Genomic DNA, 18,844 nt, shown 5'->3' with positions numbered 1-18,844 from the left:
AAGTCAAGCCCTTCAGGATGCCCTTCAAAATCCTAGCTCACGCCTACCGCAAGCCCGGTATGTCCACCGAGGACTTCAAGAAACACTACGAGGCCCATGTCGGACTGATCAAGCGCCTTTCTGGCGACGATTTTCCGCTCTCCCACAAACGCACTTATTTAACTCGTCAAACCGTCGACGTTGCTTCAGCGGGAGCTACTTCCTCCAATGCTACCACCCCGGCTGTCGTATTAGTCGGACAGCAATCGGAGTTTGACTTTGATGCCTATGCGGAACTAACGTTCACCGATGAGCATGCTTGTCAAGTCTTTGTTCAAAAAATTCGCGCCCCTGAGGCTGTGGATCAGATTGCTGCGGATGAAGAGCTGTTTTTGGATCGATCGAAGTTTGCGGTTGTTGTTCTTGGAGATGTTTCTGAGACTACGGTTTGATGGCTTCGAAAGACTATTAAGATTCATGTTACATGTAACCCTGAATATAAACTCTGCTCCTCTTAAACTAGGTATTTGAGCCCAGAGACCATAGCAAGATACCTACATTGCACGAGTGCTACAGGTAATTCCTCGGCCTCCCTCCCTACTCCAAGATCTGATTGCCTCATCTCATATGCACATTGAGTACCATCATCGTACTCTTTTCGGAGGCCATCGGTTGCGATCTTCAAGTTATGACATTCAAGGTTGATGGACATGATACTAAATCATCATTTCTATCCTCCGGTCTTCAAATAATTACTGAAAAGTTTGACATGGACTCGTGGACCGTGCAGGGTATGACTTTATATTGCAGATGTAAATCCAAGATACGAATCCACGCAAAGGAGCTATGACTTTCATGTCTTGGCGAAGGAGTGAAGGAGGAACACATGTTATTGCGCAGCTGTCCCGAATCCGGGGAAGCCAAAGTCAGCCCCCAAGCAAATCGCATTAGAGATTACATCGAGCATGGAATTATTCCTCTCAAAGTCGATTACAAATTAAAAGGTGGCATTGTTTCATCATCATGACTTGACGTGCCTCAGTATCATAAGTTGGGGTCTCTCCACAGAACCTGGCGCGCACTAGCCGAGGCCGGCTGGGGATGATCCCCGGTCACCGCGATCAGCGCCCGAGGGCCAACCTCCCACTTGGTTCTGCCCGACCTCAACCTCTACAACACAGAGATATCATCTCAAACTCCATTAACAACTACGACAAACGGAACAGAGAGAGTATCTCCGAACTTCTACAACATGATCGGTGGCGCGAGGCGCTGGTTAAAGCGCAATCGCAAAGGTCTCGCAATCGGGGCTGGGGTGCTGGGAGCTGGCTACCTGGCCGGCCAATATGTGATTTCCAAGATCTCAGAAGCACGAGAGCGTATGAGCAGTGATCGGATTGCAAAGGAAAAGTAAGTTCTGGTCTATTTTCCCATTTCTGCTTGCCCTATCGCTCGGACACGCGAGCTTGAGATGGGATCCATCCTGTTCCCGATGCCCGGTAGCTAACAGTCTCCACTTTAGTCTACGCCGGCGATTCGAACAGAACCAAACCGATTGCGCCTACACCGTCATTGCATTGTTGCCAACAGCTACAGAGAATATTGTTGATGCACTCCCAGTGGAGGAACTGACCAAGGAGTTGCAGAAGAAGCGGGCGGAGAGACTGGCACGGCTCAATGCGGGGGAGACCACTGGCTCGGACATGAGTTCGGTCTCACCAAGCTTGCCAGGAGATGATACAAAGAGTCTTTCGAGCTTCCAGAGCGAAGGCTACGTGCATACGAGCCAGCTGGGAGAGCCTGCCGACTCGGATGGACAACCCCGTGTGAAACGGAACAAGACACAGCTCTGGAATGAGGTCAAGATCACTTGTATGTTCGACTGAGGTCCCTACATAATGAGGTTCATCTGGCTAACTCAATATTTACTGCAGCTGTGACTCGATCCTTTACCATGATCTATATCCTCTCCCTTCTCAACATCTTCACTCGCATTCAGCTCAATCTCCTCGGTCGCCGCAACTATCTTTCAAGCGTCATTTCACTCGCTAACCCCCCTGCCGACTCGACTATCAGCCTTGAAGACCATGACTACGATCTTACACAAACCCTCGGAGATGATATTGCGACCAACCGACGCTATCTTGCGTTCAGCTGGTGGCTGCTGCATCGCGGCTGGAAGACACTGATGGAGCGAGTTCAGCCCGCTGTGGAGGAAGCATTCGGCCCTCTGAACCCACGTGAGGATATCAGTCTGTCCAAGCTGTCTGAATTGACTCTGCAGATTCGGAGGAAGATTGAAGGGAATACGGAGGAAGACCGCCGGTAAGGGACATTTCCTGTTGGTAAAATTATGATTGTGTCACTGACATGCCAAATTAGATCCAAGAAGTGGTTATCCTGCTTGCTGCCACCAACGGAAGAAGAAGACTACGTACTTCGTGAATCCGGTGTCGAAGGAGTGGCTGACCCATCTTCCTCGGAGACTGCTTCAAAGCTGCGCCTCCTTTTGGATGAGACAGCCGACCATATCGACTCACCATCCTTCTCCTTTGTTCTAACTCTCCTCCTCAACGAGGGATTCTCCACCCTAGTTGACGTCAAATGTGCCAACGAGGCATTCAAGGCTTCGACTTCGGCACCAGAGACTGCGCCACAATCCTTTGACTCCATGGCCACTGTCATACCTCCCGTTGTTTCCGAGCGCAAGACCAAACTTGCCAACTTGCTGGCCGTAATGGCCCGTCAGGCACATGTGATCGGCCATGGACCCATGGGCCCTAACGATTATCTCGACGTAATGGACAAGAACGTTCGAGAGCTCGAGGCCTTTTCCGCTGTCATATATAGCTCGAACTTCGACCTTGAGCTTCTCGGTACTAGTCGGCAACCAGGTGCTGCCAAGGGTATGGAATCAATGGACCCGAATTCTTCTGCCATGTTTTCAGAAGTAGTGGTGGATAGTGAGACCGAGGTTGGGTCTACCGATTTAGCCCAAAGCACCCCCGTTCTGATTGATCAGGAAGAGCGGGTTATTGAGATTGCCGAGGAAACTGGTGAAGCCCCGGTGGCCGAGGAGACGACTCCAATTTTATCTCAAGAGCCTCCGGCTGAATCTGCCTTCGAGCAGGCCTGGGGCAAGGCCGTGGATGAGGGAAACATCGCGTCAGAGCCCGAAGTTCCAGAAACTTCGTAGATTTTTGTACATGTACACGAGATTTATGTGGCCGATTTTTCATATATTTCATGTCAATACCCTTGTTTTGCATCTACCCTTCCACAAATGATAATGTCGTAGTACTCACGTAGACCCGGTGGTGTTAATGAATACATGCCTATACAACCTACTCCAGTATTGACCTCTTTGAGTTCTGATGGTAGATGATTGATGCATGCTTGATGTGAACTCCGAGTTTAAAGTCTGACTGTTGGACTAGCGCTAGCAATCATTGTCTTGACATCACTTGCAGCCTTCTGCCCACTCTCGATAGCTCCGTCCACAAACCCCCTCCACCCATCTGCCCAGTCTGCACTGGCAAAAAAGACCCTTCCATGGGGCTTCTGCAATTCCTGTACGTACTTACTGAAATGATTCGGACCCCAGCAACACCATGTGCCCTTCGCAAAAGGATCGTTCATCCAGTCATGTGTGAGATAGGCCTGGATCGACGCATCAGGTTTGATATTCTCTTGAAATTTCTTGATGATATGACTGCTTTCTGTTTTATCCGTCAGATGGCCATTATACCCAAAGCCAATACACCAAGTTCCCTGAGGACCAGAGGGCTGATTCCCATTGTGATCCGAAAAGGCGAAAAGGAAAGGTGATCCTCCAGATGCATGGCTTGTTGCAAACCACCCCGACTCTGTCGCACTGAGTCGAAAGTGAATCTTGGCGCCTTGGTTGATATGTCCGGAGGCAACGGCCTCACGTCGAAGAGGACTAAGAGGTGGATTGAACGTGATATCTTTCAGGCAGTTTCTGTATATCATCAGCACCTACTCACTCGACAGGAAGCTTCACCACTTACAGTGGAATGGTCGATATGATAGCCTTCCCATGGAGCTTCCTGCCACCACTGACATGAAGCGTCACCCCATTCCGCCCTTCATCAATCTGCTCCACAACGGTATCCATGACTACATCGCCCTTGAAATCATCCAAGATTGCCCGAGCAAACGATGTCATACCTCCATGCCCAATCTTATAAATGCCCGCTCGCTCGTACACGCCAGCCATACTATGGCCACCAAGCGCAAACCAGCGAAGCGCCTCAGTGAATCCTGTCTCAGCACCAGGTGCACTACCAAAAGTGCTCACATTAGACTCAAACAAGTCCTTCTCAAATGACGAGAATCCAGTCAACAGATCAAGCCGTTGCTTAACTGTCAAATGATCATATTTCTGCCAAAGCCCTGGTTTCCGAAAAGGCTCATGCGGAAACGGCATAAGTTCTCGACTACTTAGCCCATCGATAGTGAAGAACTCCACTGCAACTCTCTCCAAGATCATAGCACCTTCCTCCGGAATGATTTCTTTAATACCCTCAGCACCTGTCTTGAAATACTGTTTCTCTGCCGCTGAGGTTCCGGCTGATGTCTTCAGATACCGGTGCAGACCGTATCGGTGAAGCTCATGGTAGAGATGGGGCTGGCCCCAGTGTACCCAGGTTCCGCCCATTTCGAACTCTTCGCCAAATGCTTTCGCTGTCCATGTTCGGCCGCCAATTCGGTCTCGTGCTTCAAGTAGCAAGACGCTGGTGTTAAGGTCTTGAGAGAGATTGCGAGCTGCAATTAGACCTGCGAAGCCGCTTCCGATTACTATGGTGTCGTAGGCGGATTTGATGTCTGGGGAGCTTTGGATGACGGCTTCTGTTTCTAGGCCGTCTTTAGTCTGGTTTGGGCACCATAGGAAGCCTTCTTTTGACTTGGGCATGGTGGATGAGTTGTTAAATTTTGAAGTTGGGGCATATCAAGCTATGCATTTATAGTGCATCTTTCATACACGAATCAGAGGTATGATGTACATTGTCTGTCAGAAACGGCTCGCAAGTTTTATAGGAATAGAGGTAATGGTTTACATATTTGTCGCTCTTTTTCACCTAAAGGGGGCTAGCGAGTTGGCATATCGGAATCATTCCGTTGTTCCGTGCCTGCATCGGGGCTCAACTCTTTACCTGGGGGTTGTTTATTGTCTTCTTTCTAACCAAAAGAGGTCTACACGAAGCAGTGAACTACAATATGCATGTCAGTTACTCGAGGCGTGGCCCCTCAAGAGCAGCGGACAGTTACCAATAGCAATAGCGCAAATTGAGAATCACTCAAAGGTTACCAGCAGCTTAGCGTGCAGGTATGGTGGGCGATAGCCGCCACAGGCTCGGATGAAAATCGTAAATTACTGTAATTAAATCAAGAATCTCCATTTGACGCCAAAGTAGAACAGCACATCATATTGATGTTTTCAAAACCTCGGATTGTGCAAAAGGACAGCGATTTGACCTGCATTTTACTCTTAAATTCTACGATCATCCACGGATATTGACCAATATGATGTTCACGACATTCAAATAGAAGTAAAGCTAACCATACAAATGTGAAATCTCAAAAGTGAGTAAGTAAGCCCTCAAGGCCAGTCCAGGTGTCCAATTGGCTGCCCCGCTCGGCGCTAGGCTTTTCACATACTTGAAGAGTCAGTTCTTCGCCAGAACGCCAGTGGACAAGCGCTCGCAGGCGAAGATGCTCATACACCGCTCGGCATGGACCTCATTTACTCCCCAAATTGAACAAAACAAGTCTTCCATTACTAAATAAAACCAAACGGACACCGCGGTAAACAACGTTCCACTCAACGTTTATATCGCAATCCAAATAGCGCCCAATATGGAAGATAGCGCCATCATATCTCCGCGCAAGAGCCCCGGGCTGGCCATGGAGCTGCTAGTGGCGGTCTGCGCACTAGTACTAGAGGCGGTCGCGGTACCGGATGCCGAAGTAGTAGTGGAGTTGCTCTCTGATTTCTCCTGGAACCAATTTGCAGCCACGGGCTTGTCCAACCCGGTGGAATTGAGGAACTGGGGCAGGGGAAAGTTGACGCGGTTCCACACATCTGACAGATTTAGTGGGAAATAGGGATCGTAGATCGATGCAACGGTAAAGTTGTTCGGTTGCTTGAAGAGGAGGAACGTGTAATTGTGTGGTGCTGTGCCAGATGGCTCAGGCGCAACATACTTGGCCAGAATATCTCCAGAGGAGTTGGCGAGAGTGAGGTTTGTCACAATGGTGTGAAGGGCGACAGATGTGGGGTCGGTGGTGTTTGTATCTGGGTCGACCATCATGAATACGTATTTTTGGCCTTTCTTGATCACCGAACCTGAACTTTTCAGGTTTGGCTCAGGCTTGCTCTTAGTTTCTACCATTATATTTAGTATTGTTATAGCGAGGATGCGATGATCATTGTTACCATTCGCGGTCAATAGAAGGCCGGTTTGCACCTCGACCAGCTGTGTAGAGGTTTTGAAGGTCACATTTAAGACCTGTGAAGGCTCGCCAATGGTGGCGATCTCTGAGGGAAGAGAGCCAGCAGACGCGAACGAGGTGATGGTCGCAATTGCTGTGGCAGCGAAGGTAAACGAGCGCATAATGAGTGAGAGTTGGTCAATTAGACAAATGCTTGGGGAAGAACGCGGGGAATCAACGAAGAGAAAACAGGACAAGACCGGTGTCAAATGGGCGGCCTTCTTCACGTCGAGGAGCCATTCAGCTATGACCCCTGCTCAAGAACATAGCTCAGAACAGGGAACAATGCGCCCCCAAATGCGTCTCCTATTTACACTTGTACTGGGCCTAAAAGTGGTGGGTCGCGACCAGATCCCGCCCCACTTTGAGAAAAAAAATACGAATCAGCGTTGATTCTGATCTTCCGAACTTCACCCCTCCATCTCTCATCTCTTTCTTACCTACAAGCCATCATGGGTGTCCAGAGAAAGATTGTTACCCGCGGTAGCGGCCCTTCGCCTGCTTCAGGCGACAAGGTTTCCATCCACTACACCGGCTGGCTCTACGATGCTAAGAAGGCCAGCAAGGGCTTCCAGGGCAAGCAGTAAGCTGCCATCCTCGCTATTTAGCTTATGCACAAAAGAAAATCGATTGCTAATTACGCCAATAGGTTTGATAGCTCCAGATCTCCTGGCCGTGGTCCCTTCAATGTTCAGATTGGTGTCGGACAGGTCATCAAGGGTAAGCATTTGTCTTTTTTTTTGTGGGGTAGAATCATCTTTATGCTCGTAGAGTGGCAAATCGAGATCCCTGCATGTGGAATCCATGTACTGATCCTATTTATCTAGGCTGGGATGAGGGTGTAATGGAGATGAGCGTGGGCGAGAAGTCCATCTTGACTATTACTCCGTGAGTACTCTTCAATAAGGGCAACATTGAAAATGACCACGACTAATATTTTTATTAGCGACTACGGCTATGGTGACAAGTAAGCTAATGCATAGGATATCCATCAACAAGCTTCTAACATGCTTTTCTACAGGGCTGCTGGCAAGATTCCCGCGGGATCCACCCTTATCTTGTAAGTTTTGCACATGCAAAGATGGCTTTTGGAAACTAACAATTTGCTAGCGAGGTTGAGCTTCTCAAGATTAACTAGATAGTACAAGAGAAGCAAAAATTTATCTCTTACGCTACCAATTCGCTTTATGTTTGAATAACACATCGTAGACATCCAGCAGTCTGAAAGCCCATACTTTGATCTCGTTTCTCTTCTTCACGTATGAAGTGGTATGCACTATGCATTTCTCATTAATATTCTTCCAAATAACTATTATGGAGCCTACCAGAATCAGCGCGCTGGTAGGGTATTTCTCCCGAGAATTCGTTAACCATAAAAGTTCATCCCGCATTCGTGCACTTATTGCAATCGAACCTGGGACTTCATTCAGTCTTGACCACTTCTCCGGTAATGATGACTTCCTTGTCCTTCAATTTGCCGTCATCTAGCGTACCCTTTTCTTCATCTTTGCTTTCATTATTCAGTTCCACATTTTTGCTGTGTTCAATGGGGGAATGGCTATTGATAACAATCCATGTTGGGACAACCGCAATACCTATATCCACGTCAGCTTGATAGTAGAAAGTTGAGGCTCCAAGGAAACAGACCCAGTAGAATTGTGTTCACTGCGAGAGGTACTCGGCCTCCATACCAATCCCGGGTGTTGATTCCGTATGACACTGCTTGGGCAAAGCTCTCCTGGCCACGCAGGATACCAGACAAACGGGCTGACCTTTGTTAGTCTGACTTGAATCGTAGATGATGGCACATTCCACTTACAAAGTTCCGAGATATTATCAGTCATCGTCGAGAGCAGGTAGTAGAGCCAATTTTGCAAAGCCTGCTGAGAGAATTCTAGATTCACAATATTAGGGATAGTAAACAAAAATCAGGATGCCAAGAAGTACTCACGCCAAAGAATAATCACGAACATGCCCTTCGTATAGCCCTTGTCTGACCAATCGAGGGAAGGCGGGTTTGCGGTATACTGCTCTTGCACAACCCAACCATACACCCAAGCGATGATGTGAAGCACAATAACATAGTAGAAGCTATATGTACTGTTAGGATTGTTTTCCTTATACCGCTCATGCTTACTGTACCTGTAGATGATTCTGCTCTTGACAGGCAGCTTTTGGTAATCCAAGAATCGGCTGATGATCCAGGATGAGAGAAGACCCGCAAGGTAAGCTAGATAGAATATCAGACTCTGTTTTGCAATTTCATGTTGGTAGGGATGGTGAAGAACATACTGACTAGTCCGATCAAAGCACGGGCTCTGACTCCAAAGTAATAAGTCTCAAAATCTAAACAGTTGAGTAAGCTTCAATCTTGGATGTGAATATAACAAAGGAAACTCACTGCCTGTGTACTGGTTGAAATAAGCAGCCCAGAATACCGGCAATAACAGAAGGATCTATATAGAAGTTTAGCTCGGCATAGCTGATTGAATAGGTCAAGAACTCACATCCTTCCGACGAGTGACCTTCCAGAGCTCAATCATTTCAGCACGCCACGACTCCTGCTGAATGACTTTTACAACACTGCCATCGCTGCGCTGGACGTTCTCGGGCCGAGTGAGGAAAATGGCAAATGGAACCGCAAGACATTGCAAGGCAACGAAGATAAGGTATGTTTCTGCACTCGTTGTAAGGAAGGGTCCTGAGCATCAATCATCAGGATGACTTACCAGATCCGACCTTTCCCTTACTCTCGGCACCAGCGGAGCTAATTTATTGTCAGTCTTGTTCAGGAATGACATCTTTCACTATTTAACCTACTGGTTGAGTCCAAGAACAATGGCACTGCCGACCAACGGACCACCAGTTCGGAACCATAGCCAAATGCTATTCGATATTAGTCGTGCCCTTTTTTTCAGCTGCTCATTCCGTTGAGGTCAAACTGACTTCATATACTGGCCTCTCTTAGCAGGCTCTGGATATCCAAGTGCAACCGCGCCTTCAGAGGCCCAGAACAACCCCGCCCTATGACCGTCAGAAAACTGTTTCTCATGTGAAACAGACTCTTGGAACCTACGATAGACCACAAGCGACTGCACCAACTAGCACAAACCAAACATTGCCCTGGATTATACTATCAGTGTCTTTTGAAACAGTCAAGAGAGCGAGGAGTTACTCACATAGCGGTTGTTTGTATAAAGCGCAGCCCTGTATTAAAATTTAGATCATACTTCTAGTGAATCATTTCAAGTAGTCACGTACGAGTAGATAGGATATCCAACTGCACCGAGGAGCAAAGTCCAGTTCATTCCAATGCGATTCGCAATCGGTCCACCAAACACACAGAGAATTCCCACTAAGATGCAAAAATTAGTATGTCTCCAGAGTTCCATATCCAGACTGCACATACTTAGACCGAAAACCAGTGCATTGGCCGCGTTAATCAGAAATGGTGATTCTGCACCACCTGCACCAAGTGAATTCATGGCATTCCATAATCCCGGTGCCAGGAATCCTACTCCACCAATAACGAACGCATTGAAAAGAGTCGTCCGGTACCAAATTCGTTTTTCGTGTTGAATGGGAGCATCATCGGAGGATGCCGAGACCGAGATCGGATCCGCCATTGCGAGAAATCTAGTGCCGACTCGGATGAAGTCGAAGAAAGTATTTTGACGATCTGAGGTAAAGTCGGCAGCCCTGTCTGGATTTAAACTTTTCTATAACTGAAAATCTTTACCTGGTCATGCCGTGCCTCAATCTCTTGAGAAATGGCGTGCTTGCACGCTTAAGATGATAGCTATTCTAGCGCATGTCACCATACAACTCGGGCTCCACTTGCGGCCCGCATATTAAGGTATTTGCCCAATCAGCGCCACTTTTACGTACTAGATTTCCCTAGTCCCTTGTCCCTTAATCCTTTTTGCTCTTAGTGCTCTGTACTTCCCGGTCTTGGAGAGGCTTTGTTCTCGGTTGGCGTTTTGAGTTTGCGCCGGGAACCTTCACTACCCGACCTTATCGGCTAAATCCCGTCTTGGTTGAGTGAATGGATGAACGAATGCCAAGTCTAATATTTTGGTGCTCCGCTTTGTTCGCCATTGTTGAGTCATTGGTCGTGATTTGTTACTACATACGTGATGATATTGTCTTTCCTCAAGGCCAGCACAATAATGCGGACGGTAAACGCATGTCTGCCTTTAAAGAATGTTTCAACATTAAGAAATCTACTCATTTTGCCCTTCGTTGACAGCGGGGAGATAAACCCCAAGCAGCCATTCAAAAAAAGATCTTCCTATATTGGCCAACGAAGCTATTTCAAGAGTGCATTTCACTGCGGAATTTGTACGAATCCGATATCGTGAACCTAAATCTCATATCCCGACTCCAATCGCGGTGGTAAAGCAGATGACAGCAATGCCAACGGTTATGGCTCCCTTAACATGACATTCACAGGTACTGCCATGTCATTCAAATGAGGGGAAGTATCAGTGTAGGTAGCCTCATCTTCCTCTCTGTCGTTCTTTGATAGTAATCCATAGAAACAGTTCGACGTAATCGTTATCTCTTTCGGTCTCCTTCTCAGGAGAAATTTGACTAGATGCATCGCTGACGCGGCTAATGAGAGCTATAAAATCTAGACTAATGACCCCTCTCCAAATGTAGGATAAAGATGCGATCTTCTCTGTAAAAGTAAGCACTGCTTATGCAAGCTATAGCCCCTAGAATGCCTACATCTTTAGACTACTACTATCTTGCGGGCGGACTGAACTGAACTTTTTTTTTTGGATCTTAATTATTTACGTATTTTCTTTAGATAGGCCGAATGTTGGTTTGTATCTTGTACTGAATCACTAAGGAGGGATCGCTCAAGTGGGGTCATTGGAACTCTCAGATCATATAGCAGACCTCGCTGACGGCTATATGCGACCCTTGAGGGTTTTGATAGGGACTACATACCTGAAGGGGTATAAAAGCAATGCCGCAGGCAAACAAACAGTACAGTACTTAGAAGGAGCAAAAACGCCACAACCGGATAGCGGCATGTGCTATCACACTAGTCCTGTGAAGAATTAAGAAACCGATCAAAGGTTCAGGAACAGAGCCCCACCTCTCCAAAACATATCGTATATTTCCCAAGTGGCAGGCTGTGATCCCTCTGTTTCAAAGTCCGCCATGCGAGCATTAAAGCCGAGGGAATTGCTTCGGTTTGAGTTTATCTGCGCTGTCGGTAAGCTGAGACAAGCACGGGCCTAGGCCCTTCAAGCCAATCTCCGAGCCACTAAGCCAATACGGAATATGGACAGCACTCTAATTGTCAGGGGTAAATCACATCCGTTTCCAAAAGATAATTGTTAAATATATTTCAAGATATCATTTCGCGAATTAAAGATCGTCATTATGTGGGTAGTATTAATCGAAATCGCGACATCGGAACAAAATCTGTCATTCAACCAGATGAAACAGGTAACGCATATTTTTATATCAGATTATCACGCATCCACCTCACAGAGCAAGGGCAACACCCAGAATGCCCGCAGCGCCGGCAAGGCTCATGGCGAGACCACCAGTAGCAGCGGCAGCACCACCGCTAGAGGTACTAGTCGCGGAGCCCGAGGAAGACGCACCCGAGGAAGAGGAGCCAGTGGAGTTAGTATCCGAGGAAGATCCTGTGGAGCTAGCACCGTTTGTAGTTTCAGCGCCGCTAGTGGTCGTCGCGAGGGGGGTGGAGGACCCGGAAGAGCTGCCGGAGACCGTGAGGACATCGCCGGTGGATATGGCGGACATGGCGGACATCTGGCTGTTGTACTCGGAGATCTCTGCCTGGATCTCAGAAGTGAAGTATGCCTCAGCAGCAGAGGGGAGACTGGTAACCCAAGCAGGATAGTCGCCTTTCTCCATCGCGCTGATTTCGGACATTTGGAAATCAGAATTGCTATAGAAGTCGTTGATCCAGGTTGTAGGGATACCAGTCACGAGGACTGATTCGATGGAGGAGGGGATCTCATAAATATCATCAGAAGCGGTAGGGTCCTCCGACGCAGGGGCAGCAATAGCCGCGGTAGCGAAAAGAAGGGTAGCCAGAGTCTTGTACTGCATGGTGAAAAGTTGTAAAGACAGTAACTGTTTATGGCAGATGGGATGGGGAAAGCCAGCAGGGCAGAGGGAACTGGAGAGTTTATATACGCCTCTGTAGCAGCCTTGCGACGCCATGTTTCCGCCTAAACATGGATCATAATCTTGCTTGAGGCTCGGCCTACCAATGTCTCCATGCCGGAATCATTACAGTGGGGCACCAAGTCGAACATGACCTGAAAGAAAAAAGGCTCATCACCCGCGCTAACTGGCATAGCCAATGAAGGTGCAATCGGTGGTGGTTGACCCACAATCTAGGCTCAAAGAAGATAGGCGCAGGGCAAGGCCAAGGCCGAACCAAACCATTTCGAGCTCTGGTGCTTATTGTCCCTGTGCTAGCGTGATCCTGGTCCCTGGCAAATTCCCTAATTTTTCTCCCGTGATCCATAAATTGATATCCAAAAATAAATCGTCCCAAATATAGTGGGCTTTTCTCAAAGTAACAAACTGGTCGGAACTTAGAGCCGATGCGGAACTATTGGCTTCACCGAAAATCTTAATAACCCCGAAGGGCCTGAATCACGCACTTCTTTGTTTTAGTAAATTTTAGTACAATAAGAACCCTACATGATTTTAATGACATCATTTCCTGGGGTAAAGACAGGTAAACTCGTTCCCCCACGCTGCGTTGTTAAATTGTTGGATGGATACTCTTCCTCATTCGCTGAAAGCACGGCCTTGGTACTTCTGCTTACGTTGCAAAATCATGTTTCTGCGAACCATATGCTTACAAGGTTCTACCGGGCGCAGGCAGATTTAATCAACTATTGACCGAACAGCATTTCATTAGGTAAATGATACACTTCTTCCTGTTGGTTTGCTGTCCAAGATTTTCTCATCATGACGCGTAGGCATTTGGTACGTCGTCTATGTTGTCTCCAATGAATAATATCTAAATTGCAAAATTCCAGATTTGACTTTAGACTTTCACAGCACACCAACTACTCTCCCAATCAAAGCAAACCTTCCACTTCATTTGCGTAAGCCCACTGTGAATTTCTTGAAAGTGGTTACCCTAGGCAGCAAAGTATATGAAATATGCGGTGCAACTACGATTTTGGATGCATGGTAAGGACCCTGCATCATTGAGTCATATGCAAATATGGCCTCCCAATGAGATACACGCATCCACAAGAATGGTTCAGGTATTGTATCAAAAAAGCAATCACGCCATTGCATCTGCGTGTCATGGGGCTTGAATCTACTTTGAAGAGCTACAGACCAACGTTATAGAACTCTGCAAAGCTGGAAGTCAACTATAAATTCGTATGAGTTCGATAATGAATTAAAACACTTGGGCTCGTAGTTGTAATCAGTCTCTCTAATATTATGGATGCAGACATGTTGTTTCCAATCAATTCTCCCTCAATACCAGGTTGTCTTCACTATATTGGCGGTATCTTCCCGCGGTCATCACTCGAAATTTCTTGCCGAAGTAAATGAATATAAAGTTTCCAAGAAGAACCAATGTGGAAATAAGGCCGAAAGTAACGTAGAACCATGTCAACCCGACCCGATCAACCCAGGGAGCAAGTGCAAAAACGAATACGGTGGAGATAAGATTGCGTATAAAAGTCACACCAACAATCGAATCTGCAATAATCTATTGTCTTGTTCAGCAGCAGGTCATTTCGAAAAGGCTAGAGAGACTTACATCAGTGTATGCATCAGTCAGGTAAGTCAATGCGGCACTGCTGGGCGGGACAACACCAAATCCACAGATGCCAAGCCCAAATGCCGGTAAGAGCCAGTGGGATCCATTGTTTAAACCGATTCCAAACATGAAAAGACCCGCTGGGACGAATGGTGTGAAGATCAATGACAGCCAAAGACGCATCTCTGGTTCGAAGACTCCGTTATTCCTTCTCGCCAGGTATAGAGCGATATAGTCGCTCAGTGGTCCACAAACCAGCGTCCCTATGGTGGTACCGAGAAATGGTGGGATTCCCATCAGCCCAATCTGGGCGGACCCAAAATTGTAAGGTGGTAATGTCATGACCGATGAGAGAGTAGTGACCGGGACGGTGGTGCAGGCCGTCATGATTCCATATTCGACGGCCATGAAGAATACGGCCGGGACACTGAACAGAATTAAGAAAGGCTGGTAGCTGTGCTTTAGCAATTGACCAAAGGGCATCGGCGAGTTAGACCAAAAAGCCAGTTTTTGAAGATAAGTCTTTTCTGGTATTGAGTGGTCAATCTCAACAGCCTCGGCCTTAACTGCGACAGCATGTGGGATGCAAATCCCTTCGACTGCTGCTGCCTCGATACTATCCTTTTTGTGCATTGTTGCTTCCGTGGACTGTATCTCGGAAACGGGCACTCCGTTGATAGGTGGGTCACCGAACATAGTCTCCTCGTAGAAGAAAACGAAGCCGACGAGTCCAGCTCCAAAGAGGATAGCCATCCACCACCAAACCCAGCGCCAGCCTTGTGAAAGAGTGATGAATCCACCGGCGAGGGGTGCCAAAGTCGCTCCGACTGTCATGAACCAGAAGTAGATTGTATTCATGAGACCTCTTTCGTGAACAAAGAAGACATCAGCAACAGTCATCTGCACTAGGACCTCTGCTAGAGCCCCAACTATACAGCTCAGAACATTGACCAGCATCAAGTCTGCGACAGTCTGCATCTTCGCAGACCAAACACTGATTCCGCACTGAACTGCAGTACTGAAGATGTAAACTGGTCGTCGGCCAAACTTTAGTGCAAAGGGGATGAGGATCACTCCGCCAATGCACAATGCACCACATCCTGCAGCATAACTGTCATTCAGCAGGGCAAAGCTGAAGCCGAGCTCTAGGTTGACTGATCCCCACGTCACCGTTGCCACATCGATTCTGTAGGGCATTAGTAGGTTGTCGCGCTATATTTGCCAACGGGTATACTGACAGTGCAAGAACCATCATCACATAGTAGGAGACTAAACCGAAGTTCAAGTACTTCCGCCATTGCGGCCAATTCTTTCATATGATATCAGTTATGCTGATTGAACGATAGACAAGCATGGAGCACCAACCAGAGGGTCATTTGGATCGTTGCTGGGCTTTGGCTCTAAAATAACATCTGAGGTCTGACTTGATTCGGAATAGTCTGTTACAGAATGGCGACCGTCAGTCTATGGACCTTTTTTTTGTGAATGTGCGGGATATTGATCCACCTTCGATCCGAACAGTTCCTGGTGGCCAGTCAGGATCTATCGGTTGGTTATTGGGAGACATCGGCCTATGCTGTGAAGAATAGCGGTTTATTGCAACAATCAAAAGTAATAGGATTAGGTGAAAGCCTAAATCGATTCACCTGAGTTGGGGGCCATCCTTGTTTTATGCCATTCACTCGCACTCGGTCGACATCAAGCGAGAAGGTCGGCTAGTACTCAGCTTATCATCATCGGCTGCAGATGGCGATACGAAAATCGCAGCCATTCACAGTCAACTCAAGGGCGGAAAGGGGAAGCCGACTTGGCTCAAAAGGGAAATTTGAAGCAATAGCCAATGAAGCAACCGCATCTAAGCTTATCATGCTATGGTTGACTCAATATGCGGGGAAATTGGCTTTTGATAAGCGAGGTTTGGGTAATGGCATTTGACGCGAACCACGCGCTTGATTGCCGGGGGCAGTTGGTCATGTACCGAATTGGTTCAGTGCGGAACGGAACGCGGCTGTTACGGCTCACGGTAATTCATGCCTTTATCGTCAATGAAAGCAACACATCTAACTTGTCAAGTCTGTCAAGACAACCCAGAAGAGAGGAGTATTCAACTTCGCCATTCCATTACAGAATTAATCTTCATGACTGATAACATTCTTGTTGCGCCCACATAGTCATCGCAGTTATCTCTAGGCTCCACTTCCCCGGAGACCTCCACCTCAAACTGACCAATGGCGTCAAATTGCGCCGCCAAGATCATGAGACATCACCTGTAGGTTGTCACCAATCGTTCTCTTCGAAACTCACCGGTCCAATCTCCTGACTTCAAGCCGAAGATTCCTGATAAACTTTTGGTTACATCCCTCTCCTATCCTCCAAGCTCGCAATAGGAAACTTCGGGAGATTCGGCATTCGGTTGGGATCCCCACTCCACGCATCTCATTAAATACCATCAAGAACACCGAATGGTTATCGTCCCGTCCTCAACTTTCACCAACCACAACAAATCCCTATCATGACATCCGTCTTCCGCAATGGTCGCATTTTTGTGCCCTCATCCGGCGCAGACAATGAATTTGCCAATACAATGATCATCGAGAACGACCGAATTTCCTATGTCGGCTCTCTCGAAAACGCTCAAGTCCCCGCAGATGCAACAGTGGTTGATCTGGAGAATCGCGTTGTTGTTCCCAGCTTTATTGACAGCCATGTGCATATCTTGCAGTATGGACATTCCCTGCGGAAAGTGGATCTAATCGCCTGTACTTCGCTGGAACAGATCCGGGAGGCTATCAAGTCATACGCCGAGTCTAACCCATCTGTTCCCCGGATTCTCTGCCGGGGATGGATCCAAAACTCAACCAATGGAGTTGCTTTAGCTAGTATGTTGGATGATTTGGATCCTCGGCCTATTTATATCGACGCTTTCGACCTTCATTCTATGTGGTGTAATTCTGCTGGACTCGAGGAGATGAAAGCTCATACTGCTCCGGATCTTCCTGGTGGAACTATTCATCGAGACGAGTATGGCAAGGCCTCGGGTCTATTGGATGAGTCTGTCCTGATAAATCTGGCCTGGCCACATTTGGAAAGCCTCTATTCGAAAGAGGACAATCTGAGCGCCCTGGAGGTGGCCATTTCCACTTACACTGCCGCCGGATACACGGGTATCGTCGATATGGCTATGGACGAAGGTTCATGGGAGGTCTTGCAAGAATATCGACGCGATAAAACAATTCCTTTCCACATCGGTGCTCACTGGCTCGTTCCATTCACCGACGATCAGCAAGCCAATTTCACCTATGTGGACCGGGCAATTGAACTACGAAAGCAGTTCTCCGATCCCGCCTTCACTGTTCTCGGAATCAAGTTGATTTGCGACGGTGTGGTTGACGGGTGCACCGCTGCCCTTCACCAGCCGTATACCGGCAAATCAGATCCAGTGGAACCAATCTGGCCAGCGGATATGCTCAAGGGTGTTGTCCAGCGTGCTGATTCAGCCGGTCTCCAATGCGCGATCCATGCCATTGGTGACAAGGCCGTCCACCAAGCAATTAACGTCCTGTCAGAAGTCGGTACTCCAGGCCGGAGACACAGGATCGAACATCTCGAATTGAGCACATCTGAGGATGCGAAGCGACTCGGCCAATTAGGTATTACGGCATCTATTCAACCAGTCCACTCCGATCCAGCCCTTTTCAAGGCCTGGCCCAGTCTTGTCGGTCCGCACCGATGCAAGCGAGCATTTGCCTATAAGGATTTCCTGGATGGTGGTGCTAATATCGCTATTGGCACTGATGCGCCTACCGCTCGGCACTTGCCTTTCCCCAATCTTTATAATGCTACCACTAGGCGGTCTGCGCTTGAGCCGGAGTCTATTGATACAGTTAACTCACATTTTGGTATCACTTTGGCTCAGGCGGCCACTGCTGCTACGACTGGTGCTGCTTATGCGCGCTTTGCGGACTCTTGGACTGGAAGTTTGAAGGAGGGAATGAAAGCGGATTTCCTTGTTGTTGATATGCAGTGGAATCCAGAGACACTTCTTGAAGCGAATGTTTATCAGACTTGGTATTTGGGTAAGAAGATCTATGATTCGAAGTTGGGTACGAAGGTATAGAAGGACCTAGGGGTGATATTATTAGAAGCAACACAGTATTACAAATTTTGGATATTTCAAAGTAGCTCATTCTCCCATTGTCTTGCAGTACATTATCAATTTACAAAGAATTTGAGGGCACTTTTCAGGCCCCAAATTGTACATGGAAACACGCAGCATTGATTCGCAGGCCTGTCGGACATATCGTAGCCCTCATCGTCAGTCATCATGCTGACTAGTTCTATTGTATGCCTTATTCTCCAGGCTGGAGGATAAGTCAATCCAAAGGCAAACGCGGGGTGGACATCACCATGACATCACCGAAATCGCCTACTGAACGGGTACGATTATTTGAAAATTAATGTGTACAGGATGATCATAACTTTCATTTTACATTATAGTCACTTGCGTCATTCAAAGTCACATAATAAACTCACTTAATCATTGTTAATGTGAATTAGCGTTTT

The 18,844-nt window shown here is 47.5% G+C and overlaps 9 protein-coding genes across 9 annotated transcripts; 4 read left to right on the top strand and 5 right to left on the bottom strand.

The window, feature by feature from the left end:
* Positions 1–17: 17 nt before the first annotated feature.
* Positions 18–431, top strand: N7503_011034 (EthD domain-containing protein; the record flags this gene model as incomplete). The annotated part of the gene is made up of 1 exon (XM_057070580.1): positions 18–431. The coding sequence occupies one exon, from the start codon at positions 18–20 to the stop codon at positions 429–431; it is 414 nt and encodes a 137-aa protein (XP_056917191.1).
* Positions 432–1,103: 672 nt separating this feature from the next.
* On the top strand, positions 1,104–3,175 carry N7503_011033 (peroxisomal biogenesis factor 3; the record flags this gene model as incomplete). Its single annotated transcript, XM_057070579.1, has 4 exons — positions 1,104–1,389; positions 1,502–1,851; positions 1,914–2,304; positions 2,362–3,175. Exons 1-4 carry the CDS (start codon positions 1,232–1,234, stop codon positions 3,173–3,175), a joined length of 1,713 nt encoding a protein of 570 aa, XP_056917190.1. The 5' UTR covers positions 1,104–1,231.
* Positions 3,176–3,393: 218 nt separating this feature from the next.
* N7503_011032 (flavin monoamine oxidase family protein) lies at positions 3,394–4,915 on the bottom strand (the record flags this gene model as incomplete). Its single annotated transcript, XM_057070578.1, has 2 exons — positions 3,394–3,961; positions 4,011–4,915. 2 exons carry the CDS (start codon positions 4,913–4,915, stop codon positions 3,394–3,396), a joined length of 1,473 nt encoding a protein of 490 aa, XP_056917189.1.
* Positions 4,916–5,831: 916 nt separating this feature from the next.
* N7503_011031 (mitochondrial 54S ribosomal protein mL38) lies at positions 5,832–6,617 on the bottom strand (the record flags this gene model as incomplete). The annotated part of the gene is made up of 1 exon (XM_057070577.1): positions 5,832–6,617. One exon carries the CDS (start codon positions 6,615–6,617, stop codon positions 5,832–5,834), a length of 786 nt encoding a protein of 261 aa, XP_056917188.1.
* A 330-nt stretch (positions 6,618–6,947) lies between these two features.
* Positions 6,948–7,633, top strand: N7503_011030 (FKBP-type peptidyl-prolyl cis-trans isomerase; the record flags this gene model as incomplete). The annotated part of the gene is made up of 6 exons (XM_057070576.1): positions 6,948–7,078; positions 7,145–7,215; positions 7,323–7,383; positions 7,442–7,462; positions 7,517–7,555; positions 7,606–7,633. 6 exons carry the CDS (start codon positions 6,948–6,950, stop codon positions 7,631–7,633), a joined length of 351 nt encoding a protein of 116 aa, XP_056917187.1.
* Positions 7,634–7,917: 284 nt separating this feature from the next.
* Positions 7,918–10,121, bottom strand: N7503_011029 (uncharacterized protein; the record flags this gene model as incomplete). Its single annotated transcript, XM_057070575.1, has 15 exons — positions 7,918–8,090; positions 8,143–8,262; positions 8,315–8,389; positions 8,447–8,586; positions 8,638–8,725; positions 8,788–8,841; positions 8,897–8,951; positions 9,003–9,172; positions 9,225–9,262; positions 9,316–9,381; positions 9,442–9,519; positions 9,572–9,618; positions 9,675–9,702; positions 9,757–9,850; positions 9,905–10,121. 15 exons carry the CDS (start codon positions 10,119–10,121, stop codon positions 7,918–7,920), a joined length of 1,443 nt encoding a protein of 480 aa, XP_056917186.1.
* Positions 10,122–11,997: 1,876 nt separating this feature from the next.
* Positions 11,998–12,591, bottom strand: N7503_011028 (uncharacterized protein; the record flags this gene model as incomplete). Its single annotated transcript, XM_057070574.1, has 1 exon — positions 11,998–12,591. The coding sequence occupies one exon, from the start codon at positions 12,589–12,591 to the stop codon at positions 11,998–12,000; it is 594 nt and encodes a 197-aa protein (XP_056917185.1).
* A 1,390-nt stretch (positions 12,592–13,981) lies between these two features.
* N7503_011027 (uncharacterized protein) lies at positions 13,982–15,848 on the bottom strand (the record flags this gene model as incomplete). The annotated part of the gene is made up of 5 exons (XM_057070573.1): positions 13,982–14,230; positions 14,282–15,467; positions 15,520–15,590; positions 15,647–15,720; positions 15,788–15,848. 5 exons carry the CDS (start codon positions 15,846–15,848, stop codon positions 13,982–13,984), a joined length of 1,641 nt encoding a protein of 546 aa, XP_056917184.1.
* Positions 15,849–16,793: 945 nt separating this feature from the next.
* N7503_011026 (amidohydrolase) lies at positions 16,794–18,398 on the top strand (the record flags this gene model as incomplete). Its single annotated transcript, XM_057070572.1, has 1 exon — positions 16,794–18,398. The coding sequence occupies one exon, from the start codon at positions 16,794–16,796 to the stop codon at positions 18,396–18,398; it is 1,605 nt and encodes a 534-aa protein (XP_056917183.1).
* Positions 18,399–18,844: the final 446 nt, after the last annotated feature.

This window comes from Penicillium pulvis, assembly GCF_028828015.1.
Source record: "Penicillium pulvis strain IBT 33274 chromosome Unknown scaffold_8_segment0_segment0, whole genome shotgun sequence".
Classification (NCBI taxonomy): Eukaryota; Fungi; Ascomycota; class Eurotiomycetes; order Eurotiales; family Aspergillaceae; genus Penicillium; species Penicillium pulvis.
This window is presented reverse-complemented; position numbering and strand designations above follow the sequence as displayed.